The 16,956-nt window shown below is 39.7% G+C and overlaps 1 protein-coding gene across 1 annotated transcript; it reads right to left on the bottom strand.

Annotated features, from left to right (window-relative positions):
* Nucleotides 1–2,051: 2,051 nt before the first annotated feature.
* Nucleotides 2,052–11,178, bottom strand: LOC133930518 (microtubule-associated protein 70-3). The gene is made up of 11 exons (XM_062377180.1): nt 10,780–11,178; nt 10,584–10,669; nt 5,436–5,501; nt 5,187–5,357; nt 4,826–4,996; nt 4,565–4,720; nt 4,305–4,451; nt 4,084–4,155; nt 3,286–3,852; nt 3,004–3,188; nt 2,052–2,469 (listed from the first exon to the last, which is right to left on the bottom strand). Exons 1-11 carry the CDS (start codon nt 10,940–10,942, stop codon nt 2,430–2,432), a joined length of 1,824 nt encoding a protein of 607 aa, XP_062233164.1. The 5' UTR covers nt 10,943–11,178; the 3' UTR covers nt 2,052–2,429.
* Nucleotides 11,179–16,956: the final 5,778 nt, after the last annotated feature.

Raw genomic sequence — 16,956 nt, 5'->3', positions numbered from 1 at the left:
CCTTCCCCAACAAGCCAATTGATACCCTACTCAACAGTCGTTCTTGTTTGCAGAGGTGAAAAATCTTGCTCAAGGAGGGTGACAAGGAGAAATGTGACTCAACGCTAAAACAACTCGGGGATTGGTGCAATAGCTTCCATCCGAATCCACATATCCAATCCAACATCTGAGAGCTTTAGCACCTCTCACCTCACCCTGATCACTGCCGCTGATGCACGCCTGTTAAGAAGTTGATGCTACTTATCTTCTCTCTCTCTCTGCCTTTCTTGCATGTTTTTGTTAGAACCTGGTATTTTGCGTTGTTCTAAGCTCATGGGTGAGCTGCTTGTTACTTTATCCGATGTAACTTGTTATGCTTTAGTTGTTTGCTGGTTTCCCCAGCATCACCTCTTTTCCTTTCTTCTGTACTTGCTGGGCGTCGGCATATGTGGTTGTAAGACTCTAAATTGGCTTTCAATAAAAGCCGAGTTAATCTCATTTTAAAAAAAGGACAGCATGAAGCTACCTGGATAAAAAAGAACATCATCTTTTTTTTCAAAGCAATTAACCATGAAAATAGCAAACAATTTCAGTACACGAAAACAAAAGAATTCAAGATGTTACTATGGAATATAAGCTAAAAACTAAGAGTAACTAGCAGACTGTATAACACTGACATCTCCGGATGTTACTATTCATATAGCGGAAGGGCAAAGTCGTTGTTGTTGAAGTCTATGGAAAATTGAAATGGTTAGAGGACATTCTTGAATAGTGTTACCTCCATCAAGAAAAGTGCCATATTAATGTTAACAAAGGCTGTGCCATTAAGAAGCTCAAATGACGGGAAGAAATCAATTCGTCATGAGCTACAATGTCGAATTTCGATTTTCTTGTCATAAACATACATATTTCTGTTTAAGAAAATACAAAGTTGTCATTTCATTGCAAATAAACTATATGATACACCTCACACTAAAGATTAGCATGTTCCTTCAGTAATTGGGGACATGATGCAGCTCCTAGGAGCCTGGTTGAGTATGCAACCAATAACGGTGTCGACAGTTTGGAAACATTCAAGTAAAGCATGCTTTGAAGTTTGAACGGATTATACCATCTGATGGTACGGTGTACTGACCAAATAGCCTCTGTGTGGCATTGGCTAAATTGATGAACTAGAATGCAGGAATAGGGACTGGATCAACAAATAAAGGCGCAGTCTTGGCAGTTTGGAAACTTGTAACAAATCATGCTTTGAACTGACGCCAAGTTTTACTGAAACTTCTCTATGAGAGAGAGAGGTGTAGATACGGTGGTGCGTGGGGCGAACAAATAATTTTTCCTTTCACATGACACCAATTTTAAATTTTGGCGTGTAGATAAAAGGTTTGGAAAATCTAATGTAACGTATTGTTCAAGACTTGTGCAGTAATTCTGACACGATTTTGAAAGACCTAACCAGTGCAATCTTTCAGAAAATGGCTTACTGCAACAATTCACTAGACCTAATACGGAATTTTGAAAGACTTTGCAGTTTGCACAATAGCGATAATAAGGAGGCGGGGGGGGGGGGGGGGGGGGGGACCTTTTTTTATTCGCAATTTGGAAAGCTCCAATTGCAAATTGAAGGTGGTTATTTCCCCTTAATTGCTTTCACATTTCAGTTGAAGGCTCAATTTGTTCTAAGGCAAAAGCAGTTGAGCATGTTCCTACCGGTCACATGATTCTCGTTCCAACGGACATTCGGACAGTGGTGCACTAGACCACAATCTTAAAAGCTTGTCTCGATATTAGATTCAAAGGTATTGATACAAGTTTTACATATCCAAACAAGCCGAAAGTGTATCCTGCTGACTAAGGACCGGCTCGGAGTTACTGTGTTGCGCTATATTGTAGAATCTATGAAAATAGTTACTATTTCCAAAACTGTTTGAAAGTGGCTTCTACTTCTGAGCAGCCATCCCAGTACCAAACGTGGCCGAAACTTTGACATCCAAGAGGATGGCTCTGGCTCCACACGAGACAACCTATGCAGATCGGCCACGAGCATTACCAGTGAACTCAGACAAGCCATGGAAAAGATTCCACCCCAAACACAGCGCAAATTGAGCAGCGCCAACGATCATGTGAGAGGATACAATATTCACAACCTGGGCAACGGGGGTCATGCAGAAAGAAGCACTCTGGCTAAATTACTGATGGGAGACGTTGCGGAGATTGCCCAGCCTATACAAGCATCATCAGGTGCACTGCCTTGACTAGAGGGCACGCCACAGGGCCACTCCCGCAGGCGTCAGATCTGAGAGCCTACTCTTACCCCAATCTAGGTATCGCAGGGTCATCTCATCTGTGCTATAATTTTAGCCACAAAATTAATAGGAACTGAATGGAACAAATGCAGGGTGGACTGGAATGGGTCTATCCAAGAATGATGCCTAGTGTTTGGGCCGCCGTCATTGGAAGTTGCGTGTCAACCCACTTCGTGGTGCGTTTCTGCAGGCAATGAACAGAATAAAATGTGATTCAGAAATATTATGAAGTAATTCCAGGAAGTACAATAAAGAGATTGCGCCCTTGGAAAAATAGTCCATTTTGTGCCAGCTTGCAGCAGTCTCTAAGAAAGATCTATGCTTCCAAAAAATTGTACCGTATTGAAAAAGGAAGAAGTATTCTTACAACCTAATATATGGTTGTACACGGTACTTCTGTTTATCACAATTAATAGGACATGACCTAGAGGATGTCATGTGTAACATTTGTTGTGTAATGGCACAACCGCATAAGAATGGAGAACTAACCATTAAGAGAATATCTCAACATAAAAGTGCAAGTGTGTCAAAATAAAACTAGTAACATCCATGGGTGGTGGAGAAATGATATTTGGCATATTCACTGGTCAACTTGTTCCAAGATATTAGGCTACCTATTAGCTACTGTTGATCAACCAGTATTCCAAACGTCGACTATTTCAATAATGAAAAGATCAAAGTTCAAAAAAAAAAAACTTCTGAATTCCTGAAAATTTACCTTCCAGGAAGAAGCTGAGAACTTCCAGGGGCTTTTGAATTACCAAGCCGCTTGGCTCTGATTTCTTGTTCCTTATCGGAACGCATAGCTGCAACTTCTTTCTCCATGGCAGAAACCTCTCGTCTCATCTTTTTAGCCTCCACTCCCATTGCCCTGGTTAAGGTCTCTACTTTCTTTTCTAACATCTGCACGACAACAGGAGATAAGCAAACTTCACTATAGCTAATACATAACATAATGTCCAGTAAAGTGCACAAATAAGAAAAGAAATGGTTTGCGTACCTTGACAGCATCATCTCTATCTTTTAGACTCTGATCTTTTTCATGACATGACTTTCTCAAAGAAATTACCTCTTTTTGCAACATATCATACAGGAAACCAGAGACCATCTCAGCTGATTTGTTATTTGCAGTTTCAATACTTTTCTCATCTGCATTGATGTTTGCACTTTCATTAGTTCTCTCATCTGCATTGCCTTTCCAACTATCGTTAGTCTCCTTGTCTCTAACAGCATCTGTAGATCTGTTGAGTAAAGGAACTCCATTTCCATGGACCTTCCCCCTGTCTAGTGACCTAGTTCCGCCATCAAATGACTTTGAAGTTCCTTTGGCATGCTTTAGGACCAAGCTGCTGCTTGACGAAAGAGATGATCTTGAATGAAAAGATGGAGATCTCCTTGATAATAGACCATTTGGAGACAATTTAGACATATTATCAGCTCCACCAAGCGATAACCGGCGGGAAGGACCATTGCTGAAGCTCTTTCCCTCGGTAGGGGGACGACTAGAGCCACTTGGTGGCCCTCTCAATCCATCTTCTAATACTTTCAGGCGTAACTGATATTTTTCCTGAGTTCATGAAGAATCCAGAAGTTTAGCTTATCTGAAATAACTCGTTTAACAAAGTTTAGGTTACATTCTAATACAAAGGCTGTAACAGGTTTCATCTGTATGTCAGACTAGAAAGCTAGTAAGTAAGCAATCAGCAATTCAGCAGAACACAACCGGCCTTCTCAATTGTAACTTTAAAGTTATGTAACTTTAGTTGAGCTTCAGAATTGTAACAGAAAAGTTATGTACCTTTAGTTGAGCTTCAGATCGTGCTGTACGTTCTGCAACAACAAGCTTATCACGAAGTTGTTGCATTTCCCCCTGTAGAAACAAGAAGTTACCGATATTTGCCACATATCATATGATACGTGAAAAAAGAACCATGTCCAATAGGCAGCACATTTACAAGCATATACTTGCATGTGAACAATGTACATAGAAAAAGAAAAGGCATAGTTTAATCATCTCACCTGCAAGAACCTACGCTCTTCAAGCCACTGTTTAACTGGCATCACTTTGTCATTAGAATCTTTCCACTCATTGGCAACCACAACAGCAACCCTATTTGCTGTAACTTTTGCACGAGCAAGTTCACGGTCAAGTGTTTTCCTTTCATCCTAATGAAATCATAAACATAAATAAGCACGAGTCAAGTCTTCTTGTGGAAGAGGTGAAGAGTTGATAAGAATTTGATCGCAAAGAAGCAACCAATTTAAGGATAGATTGTTACATTCATTTCTTGAACTTTGCGCTGGTAATCTCTAACAGCATTAGCAGCCGCACCACCTTTAAGAACAGCCTCTTCCAACTCTCTCACAGTTTGGCTAAACTTTTCAACTTCTGCAACCTTTTGGTGATGCAACTTGTCCAATATCTTATTTTCTTCCTGAAATGCAAAAAAGCAAACAATTAAGGACTAAACTAGTTCGATTGGACTGGCCAAGTTATTTTCTTTTCATGGCAGGGAATAAAACTGCATGCACCCATTTACATGGCAGATCTCGATTTGCTTGATCAACTCTTGGTTCTTGTTTTGCAAATCATCAACCATAGCAGCTTTTGCCATTGCGATTTGCACAGTTCTCTCTGCTTCTAGCAGTGCAGCCTCCTTTTGTTTTGTTAGACGATCTAAAGCTCTGTTGTCATCCTGGAGCTTTGCGATCTGCAAACACCAAGGTTAACTTGTCATCTTCTTTATTCACAGAAAATACACAACGAATGGAAAAGGGCAATAAAATAGCCTAGGGTAACTAGAGGGGTGGAATAGTGCTCAACTGGATCGGAAACGTATGAAAGTCAACTGCATGAAAGCAAATACAGAAGAAGTGGGTGCAAACGACTTAAAGTATCACCTCCTGCCGAGAAAGCTTTAGCTCAGCTTCAAGTGGTGCAAGAATGGCTTCAATTGGTGGCATGTCATCATCCTTTTGGGCTGCATGTACTCTTCGCAAAGTTGCTTCTGCTGCAAACTGGGCAGCCATCGCGGCTTTTTTCTCATCATTTATCTTTTTAACTTCTAGGTTCTGCAAGTTTTGCACTTTATTAAGCGCAATCAAGAGCGGACGCTAGTAAAAAGGAAGCACAAACTGTTGATTAAATACTTTGCTTTCTAGGAAGTATTCTGTCAACTTCAGTTTCTCGTCCATCTTCTCCAATTCATCTGTAAGCTGCCATCAAAATACAATCATATTATCAACAAAAGGAAGTAATTTTCACAACTATTTCTGTTATCAATATAAAAAGAATATAACCAGTAATTCAGCATTGTATTTCTTTCATGAAACAGTGAAGGAATTGAGTACACATATGAGCTGGAATACTTCATCTGCCATTTCTGTCATTTCTTTTCTTGAATGTGCTATTCTTTCCATAACCAAAGTGCAGAGCCCGAATTCACATATGTCATAATAATAAGCAAGTAAACTTGACTACTGCTCTAGACCATCATTGCAAGTTCTCAGCAACTAAATTATACTTGAAAATATCATTATACTAAACCATATTCAATCATAAATTGGTGATTCTCACAAAACAGACCTTGTGAATTATGATCATGAAACCAATTTTACAACTATGAATAGCACACCTGAAAAGATATATAATTATCTTTCTTTGGCATGAAAGCAGGATATTGCATGCCAAGGAGAAATTACTTCTGATTGCAAGATCGTAAAAATTCTCAACTTTTATCGTTGGACCAAGAAAAGTAACCAAATTCTGGAGTTAAAGTTAACTTTATCGTTTCAGTTGCAGATTAATGTCACGTCCCAAATCCTTAATTACGCAATTAAGCATAATCACGCTTCTCAAGCATTATGTTTAATTTTGTGTAATTTTATTTCAAAACGCTAATGCAATTCGTCTAAAGTCAATTGGATGAGATAAATGAATTTGGGAGAGAAAATAATGAAATTCGCAGTTAAAACAGACCTTTTCTTTAACATGTGCGCCCACCACCCTAATCACCTAGAGGGGTGGCAGCCACCTGCTCCCTCTCTCTCTCCCTCACTCCCCCACGCCTCCCCCTCCCTCTCCAGCTAGCCAAAACAAGGGAGGAGCTCCCCCTCTCACTCTCTCTCAAGCATTCTCTCACTCTCCCTAAAATCCGACCTCAAGAGAAGGATTTAAGGTATGCATGTGGTATCCACACGATCACAAGCTCATGAGCTAGTCATCTATCCAATTCGTTTTCGTTTTCATGGAGAAATCGAGTTGTTCTTGAGTTCTTTAGATGTTCTTGAGTTTTTGGAGCAAAATGTAGTTTTGGGTGAATTTGAGCTATGAAGTCGTGTTGCTAGGTTGATAGGTGAGTTCCAGACTACTTGAACTACCCCTAGCATGTTTCCCTTAGGCTTGGAGAGGCTCGCAAATCAAATCGACCCCAAAATCCCCTCGAAAACGGTTGTTCTGGACAGCCCGGATACTCCGAGTAAACTCGAATACTCCGGGTTCAACAGGAGAAAGCCCATCGAATTGTATTAAAAAATCGCTAGGGTTTAGAGTGCAAGTTGGGTCTAGGATCCTTTGGATAGGACATATACATGTTTATATAGTATAGATCTGTCATGTGAGTTGAATCGCCGGAGGGAAATTTTTGAGAATGTATAAGTCTGCCCCACCCAGATAATCCGGGTAAACCCGGAGGTTCCGGGTTAAACCGGCGGATTTAACCGAGCACCCTCGTCCGGAGCCTCACCCGGAGTGTCCGACACAACCTAAAGGTTCCGAGTTAAATCGAAAATGGCTAACAGAGAACCCTCTCCCGGAGGTTGGCCCGGAAGCTCCGGAACCTGGATACTCCGAGTCAACCCGAATACTCCAGCCTTCTGATATTTTTCTGACTTCGTTTAGATCGCTTAGTGTGACATTAATTCGTGTGTCTTGCACATCTAACATGTTTTTATACATATTGTGGCATGCATTGTTGCACTTCAATCATACTCATCATTGCATGTGTTCTCTAGTGAGCGGAGAACCGGCGCGTGACCCGGTGGTGTTTGAAGACGACGCTCATCTCCCCGAATTTTGCGAGTGTTGCGCGGGTAGCATAAGACAAACTCCAGAGCAGCAAAGCAAGCATCTAAACATACTTATCTCAATACTTTGGATCTTGTATGGTATAAATTGATAAATATGCCTTATGTATGTATGCATGAGTTTGAGTCGATGTCGGAATACGGTGGGTAGAACCTATATAGATGCATGATCTTTTCCTTCAATTGTTGTTGATCCATATCCTTATAGCCTAAGCATAATCATGTTAATATCTAATATAAAATATGATACGAGTTGCTTAGTATTGCATCAGTTTACGGTAGAAGTCGAGCGGTGAAATGTTTCATCGTTCGCGAGCATAGGTTTAATAATTACTTACACAATGATATTGATGATGAGCTGATGAGTGGTGAGCATGAGACGAGATGTGAGCGGTGTTAGGGGTATCATCTGCCCTGGAGGAAATTCCAAGGTAGTTCGGGGAAGGAGCCCGGATACCGTAGACCGCTTTGCATCGGTTAAGCAACTATCGTTGGCCGCTGTTGTCTTAAGCACTTATCGTACTCACCACATGCCGATCTAATGGTAAGGCGAGCCGAATACCTTTGTAGTTGTGATCATTTAGGCCTGAACATTGACGGTGTGAACAAGCGGGCTTGGAAGAGATATCTAGTTTGCTCCGGAAGTAGTTCTAGATACCTCCGCGCGAGCTATGCATGTATCAAATGGTTGGGACTTATTGGAAAAGGTTGTCACGAGTACTCCCTTATGTGCACTTTAGCGGGTGATACAAGCCGAATGGTTCTCGTGTCGTGTGGGTAAAGGAGTATCTCACTGCAGTGTGTAAAAACATTTCGAAATGTCGCGCTCTCGGTCATGAGTATGCCTTCTATCCATACGCACCATCTTAGAGTTTCATTGTAGATTGTGGTTGGTTATAGTGAAGATGGTTCGTGTTACATTTATGTTCGTTATGGTTCCAGTTACAATTATGTGCAGGGTATAGTGGTATTGTTGGGGCTTATTAGGAAAGGTTGTCACAAATACTCCTTTGTGTACACTTTAATGGGTGACACAAGCCGAATGATCCTCATGTCGTGTGGGTAAAGGAGTATCTCACTGCAGGGTGTAAAAACATTTTGAAATGCCACACTCTCGATCATGAGCATGCCTTTTGTCCATGCGCACCATCTTAGAGTTACGTTGTAGATTGTGGTTGGTTATGGTGGAGATGATTTGTGTTACATTTATGTTCGTTATGGTTCCAGTTACAATTATGTACAGTTGGTCTTTGCAGGGTATAGTGGTATTGTTATTAGTTAAGTTTAGGTGCTCACACATGTATGTGTCAAGTTGCTTTTGTATGTAAATTTTACTTAACCATATGGTCATTTTCTTGCTAACATCCAAATGCATGATCCTTGGAGTCAGACTAATTATAAGTTGCCCATTATAGATTAAGTCTTGCGAGTACCTTCGTACTCAACTGCTCTACAGGTTCTGCAGGTGAGGAGTTAGTCTTTGGCTACTTCACGCCTACCGAGGGTGGTGACGGGCATGAGTAGTGCATCCTACTCTGTTGGCATGCTTTTGTGATGGAACCTAAGGGCATGTGGCTCCATCATGCTTTTGTTGTATAGTTTTAGTCTTCCGCTGCGTAGTTTCTTTTGCAGGTTAAGAGTTAAGAAGATTTTAGTCTCCTCCTAGCTCTCTTTTGCTAGAAATTGTAATAACATGGTAAATCCTTAAGAATTTGTAATGTAATTTAATTACTTACTTTTCCTTAAGTTGTGTTGTGATGCTATATGTTGTAAAGGCATGTGTTCCGATCCTGGAAGTAAACACGTGCCGGGACTACCAGCATGGAATTCTGGTTAATCATCGAGGTTATGATTGTGAATAATGATTCTCTTGATGATTAACTAGAACATTGTTTGGACGGTTCCCCCACACTCAAGGACTCAATTTATGAAGATCCATTACCTCAATTGATCAATATACAACAGGGGCAACAAAATTATGAGTGATGAATAACAAAATATGAAAATTGCAATACAACCAACAAGCATCTAGTGACCTAATCAATGGCAATGCAAATAGTCGGAGACAATGAGAGACTTGGAGTTTGAAGAAATAATTAATTTGGTTTAACCACAGGTTCAGTTCGACAAATTAACACTTAAGCATTCAGATTTTAAACATTGGATTTGTAATATTGTGATGGGGTCCTTAGACCGGTGCTATAATTAGGGTAATTAAATCAATAGAAAATAAACCATGGAAAACCAAGCTCCAAGCAATATATTGGGGAATCAAAGAATATCTTGGAAATTTGATGATGTAGCAGAATCTAAAAATATATCTTAGAAGCAAACTGTTATGTGTTGTGACAACTGACAAGGAATATAGGGAGTCTTAGAAAAAAAAATACAGGCACTGGGTCTCTATACCACGGGCCATGACAACAGGTTGAAAGATTGACATCAAGAGCAGATTGATCTCGCTAACAAAAATAATTTAAGTAAATGTTAAATCCTTATCGAATCTGAAACATATAATGTATTACTGCATTACTCAAGGCCTCAAGGGTGTAATGACTAAAATTCGGAAGATTAAGGTCCCAAATGGGCACCAATGTCACAGGAAGAAAAGAGAATGCCACAAGCAACAAATTAGCTCCAGAATGTGGAAAATGAAGAAAACATAGTTAACATTGCCAAACACGACATGTTTGGGAACAATTTAGTTCATTCACTTTGTGTAGCAAATTTATTTTGGGCAGCTTGGACAGCCATGAGCTCTTCACGGAACAAGTTTTATGAAGAAAACAAGAAAAAAAAAAGATGGAGGAAAAAATTAATGTATGAATGCCCTGAGATTGACACGATACCTTTCTACCCTACAGTCAGTCACATAAGTTTAGCTCAAGAGTCAACGCTATTGCACTGAGAACAATAATTAGTTGTTGCTAAACGCATAAACTCATCCAATTTTTGGGCTACAAATATAGTTGCCCAAACCTAGGTCATACGAATGGGAAATGGACAAAAATACAATGACACCAAAAGGTGGCTGACAAATCCTCCACTCAGCATCTGACTAGAATAGCAAGCTCTCTCTACATCCACCAAATTTGGCTATTCCCAACAATCAATATTACTTCGAGATGCAATCCAAAGGGCATGGGCATCCCCTAAAAAACTAACAGAATCCATATCATAGTCGCGATAGAATATAGAGGGCATGCCGATTACCTCCTCCACGGCCTTCTCCCGCGCCCTCTCCGACAGCCGCAGCGCGCGAATCTCCGTCTGCGCCTCCCCGAGCTCCCTCACCTTGTCTGAAACCAACAGAAAACCGCACAAAAAATAAGCCCTTCCTCCAACATGAAAACCCTAAAAAGCTCCCCCCAGAAAAGCACAGCACGAACAGATAGATCGTCAAACCCACCCCGCAGCTCGTTCTCAAGGCGGGTGAGCTCGACCCTGACGGGATCCGACCCGTGCAACAGCGCGATGAACTCGTCGGCGTCCAGGCTGGCCCGCACGGGCCCCCTCCGCCGCGCGGGGCCCCGAGGCGCCGCCACATTCCCCTCCTCGCCGCCGTCGGCCATCCCAGATCTGAGCCCCCCGCCCCCCTCCCCTAGCGCCCGGGATTCCGCCGCGCGACCGCCTCGTGGACACCGGCACACACCTCCCGCGCCGCGCCGAGCACGGGGTCCGCCCTCTCCCCGGCCGCCGGATCGGGGGAAACCCTAGCTAGCTCCGGCCGCCGCTCCTCCTCTCCCTTCCGCGTGGCTGCGGCCTCTGTGTGTGCGAGTGCGTGTTGCTCTAGCAGTTGCTGTTGTCTCGTTGTGAAGTGGCGGGTTTAAAAAAACTCGGGTGGGGACGGGAGCTTTGTGGATGGGAAATTGCTCTCGATTTGCATTTGACCAAAATATAACTGATGTGTCTGATATTTTAATAAGATAGGAGAGAATGGTATAGTAATAATGTTCTCTTTTTAGATTTATCTTAAGCGTGATTAGGTTAATTGCGATTCGCCACCAGCCAAGAGAGTTGGCGTGGACGGTTCTTTTTTACTAGCACTGTTTGGTGTCGATTCATCTGACTCCGATTTACTTGTCATTTGATGTACTGGTTCATTGACCGGTGCACTTGTAAGGGTTAAAAATATTTTTAGAATGGGTAGTAGGATTTCATTAAATACCTATTATTTAGGATTTAAAGGTGATTGATGTGTGACTATATTTCATTTCTATATTCCTCTATTATATCAGAGTCTTGCGCACAAAGAAATCTTGCTTTTTTTCACATTCACAATATTTGTTAATATGTGTGTGTGAACATCTATGGTATAATATTTTCTTTATTTTTTAGTTTGTTTTCGGACTTATAACATATATTGACAGAGATATAAATTAATATTTAAGTGAAATATGGAGTTTGCAAGGCAACGGCACTTTATGATATTTTTGTTATAATGGTAGAAGTGCGTGATTTAGAAGCCAGTATTTGCATTCTTTTCGTTAGTTTTTTATAAAATAATAAATGTGAGTAATTTAGAAGTATATATTGGGTACTTTAGGTTAATTTTTTTAATGGCAAATTTGGGTAATTCAGAAATATGTTAAATCCAATGGCTATTATTATCGATGATGAACGCTGGTCGGATGTTTTGCTTTTTTTTTTTTGACAATTTTTAGAATTTCTCTCTTTTTTAGCGCGTCTCATCTGAGGATCAATGTGGTAAGAAGTAAAATGGTCATATGAGCAGGGGTTTTATGCATATCTTTGTCACAGCTTGACACTGTTTTTATTTAAAAATATACAAATAGAAATGATGAATTATGTTGAATAGAAATATCTTTTATGATACATTTATCAATATCATTTGCATGTGAAAATCTAGATACTTTGATTAGGGTTAAAGGTTTCAAGTATTCCCCTGACAATGTTTCAAAATTGTGATTGCATGCATAGACTCTACGATGATATCTGTCCTGGGCTGAAGGCAATATTGTGTAGTGTTTTTATCGTGCTTGAAACTATTTTTCATATGATTTCATAGAATCTCGATTTTGTTGAGTAGAAAGAACATTTGATTGATTCCATTGGGTATTTCTAGTCTAATTTATCAACAATAAGTAACTAATTCAGGCATTTAGGTTCATTTCTGTATAAGTCCTTCAGTAATCACCTCAATGTTGATTTGTATGGATTTGGTGGCTAGTCCAGCCATATAGCACCAGTATCTCGTGATTAAAAGTACAGGTAGTAGGTGATGTTTATGATAGATTTTAAGAGTTGGTCTTATGATCTGTAATTATTCACTGAGCCTTAAGGAGGCTAATAACCAACAACACCCTACCAAACCTTATTTTGCTTTTCCGACTATATACATCCAATATTATAGGTATGGCTTCTTTATAGAGGATCTAGTAGGTACTGATATGAAAAGGAATGAAACAAAATAATCTGCAACAACCTTGATCTCTCAGTTATCTATGTATGTTTCTTCATGTTCTGGTCCTATAAGTTATCCGATGAGTTTCTCAGCCTTCTCTTCTTTATCAGAAATGCTCCAATAAATTTAACACACAGAACATCAGACTATCATGTGAGACTATCAGCCTCTGTTCATAATACTCTGGTGAGTGCAAACTCTACTACATCAGACTATCCGGTGAGATCAATTCGCATAAGACTTCTCTAATTCAATCAACTTTATCCCGACTGTGGTGACTTCTCGATGTATTACATCTATGAGATCTATTAATATATATTTTTGATAAACCTATTAGTCATACTGACTATATTATTATTAATCATCAAAATCACAATTATAATCTAATAGGAAAATTTTCACGACACTGGTCCTCTGAGCTATCGTGTTTCTTCATGATCCATCAGCTACAAGCGTTTTCGACCCCCTGCGTGGAGCAATTTTGCTTAGTTTCAAGAATAATTCTCTTCAAAAGTACTTTCCTAGCCATTACATATTAATTAAGAGCCCTTTGAAACGCAAGAATGAAAAAAAGAGAGTATGAATAGGAAAAATATAGGATTTTAATAAGAGTGTTTCAGATGAGATGAAATCATGTATGTTCTAACATTTTTGCATCAACTATGGACATGCAATTAGAAGATTTTTAAACCGCTCAAATTAAACTGTTTACCCCAAGACTCCATGGATGGAGGCGATGAGAGAGCCGAAGAGCCCTAGTGCCTACGAACCGTCTATCTATTACTGTCTCCGTGCGAGAGGAGATCTGAGCAAAGAGAAAATCCTGGCCCTTGCCTCTTGCATTCAGCAGCTACCTGTTTTGTCATTTTGGCTGGAAACCGACTCAGAACAGCCATGGTACAAGTGAAGTTAAAGCTAGTCTATGTAGTGATCAGTGGCCAAACGAACGAGGCGAGCTCACGAGCCGGGACCAAGCCCCAACAAGAGAACATTTTTGCCGTTACGTGCAACGGAAAACGAGATCAACGGCCGGGCCCGCAAGATGCAGCCAAGTATACATGGACCCCCGGCTTGTTGGCCCACAGGGTACAGCGCCGGTGTCTCCAACCTGATAGATGCCACCGGCTTAGTAAACACGAAAACAAATTTGGATCTAATTTTATCTTATTCTATAGATAATATTTGTCTTCTTTTTTTTCTTTTTAGCTTAGTCATTGAATTAAAAGATATACGACTAGATCAGAATCTTATAAAAGTTTACGAAAGTATTATATAATTTGTTTCCGGTGACCACTGACCGACGATGAAGTTAATTTGCTCGTTCGGCTCTGTCTAAGCAGTGAAGTGCACACAAAATTAAAGGTCAGTAACTGTACGGATGACCTTTCTACTTTCTTGGTGAAAAAAAATGACGTAGGCTCATCGCTTGCCGGCCACACCACCACATTATTTTGGCCTTTGAGTTGTGGTGTTGGTTTTGCGATGGTTGTGCCAGACTTTTATCGCAGACACATGTGGCTTAGTTCGGTTGTGATGTTTATGTCGGATTTGTAAGAAAACCCAAAGGGCAAAATAGTCTCTATTCACCAACACTCTCAAGTCCAAGGTAATAATATTCTACTGTAATGATATGTAGCTAATTAGTGAAAGCTTGACGTGAAATAGTAGATGCACTGCTGCTGAAACATGTACAGCTTTCGGTCTTTGGCAGGGCCTCGTAGTGGGGTCTCCGGTCTCTTCTCTGCTCATCTCTCCTTGGGCAGAGGAGAGATACGAGGACGCATGCAGGTGAAAGTGCCGGCCAGGAATCATGTGCATGCCCTGGACCGCATGGCAACACCATCCCAATCAATTTCCTTCATTTGTTTCCTTTTTATTTTATTTTTATTCTCATTTTTTTATTTTTCTTATTTTCAAGAGTTTTACTTCGAAGAGATTTACAAAGGAAATGAGAGAATCCCTTTCTAAAGGGAATGACTTTGATAATTCTTTTATGAGAAAAGTCGTGAAGAAAAATCGTTGAAACGCTGAAAGTAATGAAAATTCCTTCGTGAAGGAATTCTATTTTGTAAAGAGAATCCATAAACATCATGAATGGTGAGGTGCCTCTTATACATGCTCTTTTTACAGCGGTCTCGGAGAAATTTCATTCAATTTTTGTAGAAAAGGTTTTTTTTTTCTATGTTCCAGTTGAGCCTGGAAATTAATCCGGCTTAAAAGGCCGTGCTAGATAGTGACAACTAAAAGAAGACGTTTGCTTCCGTACGCCACTCCTTTCAAATGTATGTGCAACATGAAAGCTACATATGGTTGCATAACGACGAGTTGAACATCACACAATCTAACATGAGACGCGAGAATCCTGGTCACCTAACAAGCGGGAAATTGAATGGCAGCTTTGCAAGGACATCACATATATGCCAACCACACCCCTGTTTCAATTCGCCTGTCATTGTCCGGTAATCGCCTTTAGTTTGCATGGTTGGAAAATCAAATCGTCCTCTCCTTCAACACTTGAAGCATTGCTAAAAAATGAGGAGACGCCCAAATGACGTATCTTGAAGTTGATATCTCATAAGGGCAATGTTATTACTCCATCTGGTCAAAAATATATAATCTTTTTTGATTTTTTACAGTTTTTAATATGCAACTTTGATCACTATTTTCTATTAGATATAGTTATAATATTTAATAAAATTATAAAAATAATTTTTAAGATAAATCTATACTTATGATTTTTAGTTTCTAAACTAAATATTTTGAAAACTATTGACAGCTAAAGTTTTAAAAATTTAATTGAATTTTAGTTAAAACGTCGAATATTTATAATCGGAGGGAGTATAACCGGACAGAAAGCAATCACGTCTTTTTTTTAATTTTCTCTTATTTTTTTTTTCCGTTTATGTAGGAGTCTTAGCCAGCTAGCTATGAGCATGCATACCAACCATGCTATGTTCAAGGTAGATAGAGCCTAGACTCCCTAATCAGACAATCTCCAGTCACGTCATGTCACTTTTTGTTGACACTAGCAATTATAAGTCTAGCATATTAATGTGATAAACTAGGTAGTGTTGCCCTGTAATAAAGCAATATAGCAAGGATTTCGCATCTGCGGTTGCTGTGTTGTGCTACGCTGCTGTTATTTTTTAAGCTGTTGTAGAAAAGGATTTGTGAAAAAATTCGTAGTTTGTTTAGGACACGGAATTTAATTTAGGAAAATATATGTTTGTACTGCCCGCTGTTTCATTCACGTTTGTTGTATTATGAAATGTGTTATACCTTGCAGCTTAGATTAATAGAACATATCTAGTCAGATATAAACAAATTCTAAAGCAATTCCAATATATATAAGATATTGTAAAATTCTACCTCAGTAATGGAAAATGGAGCCTAAGTCAACAGTAAAGCTTGCAACAAATGATGATACATGTCTTTTAGGGGCGGTGCGTGTAGCCAAACCTTTTATAACTTAGACAATATCGATATCTTTGTGAAAATTAAAATTGAAGATATGAAAATAGCAAAGTTAGATTCATTATGAAAATCATTTACATAATATTGTAATTTTATTACATTTTATAAATGTATTCCAACATAACTTAGCAGTCAAGTTGGGTGCTACATATCTATATATGTCCAAAATGACATTTTTTTTGGCCGGGGAAGTGTATTTACACGGTGAAAAAAAAAAGCTTGAACTTTCATGAGGATCCAGTGTCAGAACCCAAAAATTCCAAACATGTCACACATGCATTTCGTGTATCATAGGTATCATGTTTATTTTTTTAGCATTGTTTGAGCACATTCATGTTTGAATTCAAATTGATGAATTATGTGTTAAATAATGTGTTGAGAAGCAACTAAATTTTTTACCAAATAACTTAGGGTTGCGAATAATTTCAAAAATTACTACTCTAATTAAGGAGAATATTATTTGTCGGTGTAAGGTATATGGGGTCCCCTGCCAGGACGGATGTCAACGACCGGTTTTTGCAGGACTAGTTCTTTTTCTCTAAACAGGATCCACCGCGCGACTACTCGGCATCGCATGACCACACTCCAGACCCTTGCTGGATTTCCCGGGACCAGTCCCTACTGGTCGCGGGGCAGGTACTCGTCTAAACCAAACCACTCTCATTTAATGCTAATACCCATGCAGTT

The sequence above is a fragment of the Phragmites australis genome, chromosome 10 (assembly GCF_958298935.1).
Source record: "Phragmites australis chromosome 10, lpPhrAust1.1, whole genome shotgun sequence".
Lineage (NCBI taxonomy): Eukaryota > Viridiplantae > Streptophyta > Magnoliopsida > Poales > Poaceae > Phragmites > Phragmites australis.
The sequence above is the reverse complement of the archived record's forward strand: the minus strand, read 5'-3'. Positions and strand labels throughout refer to the sequence as shown.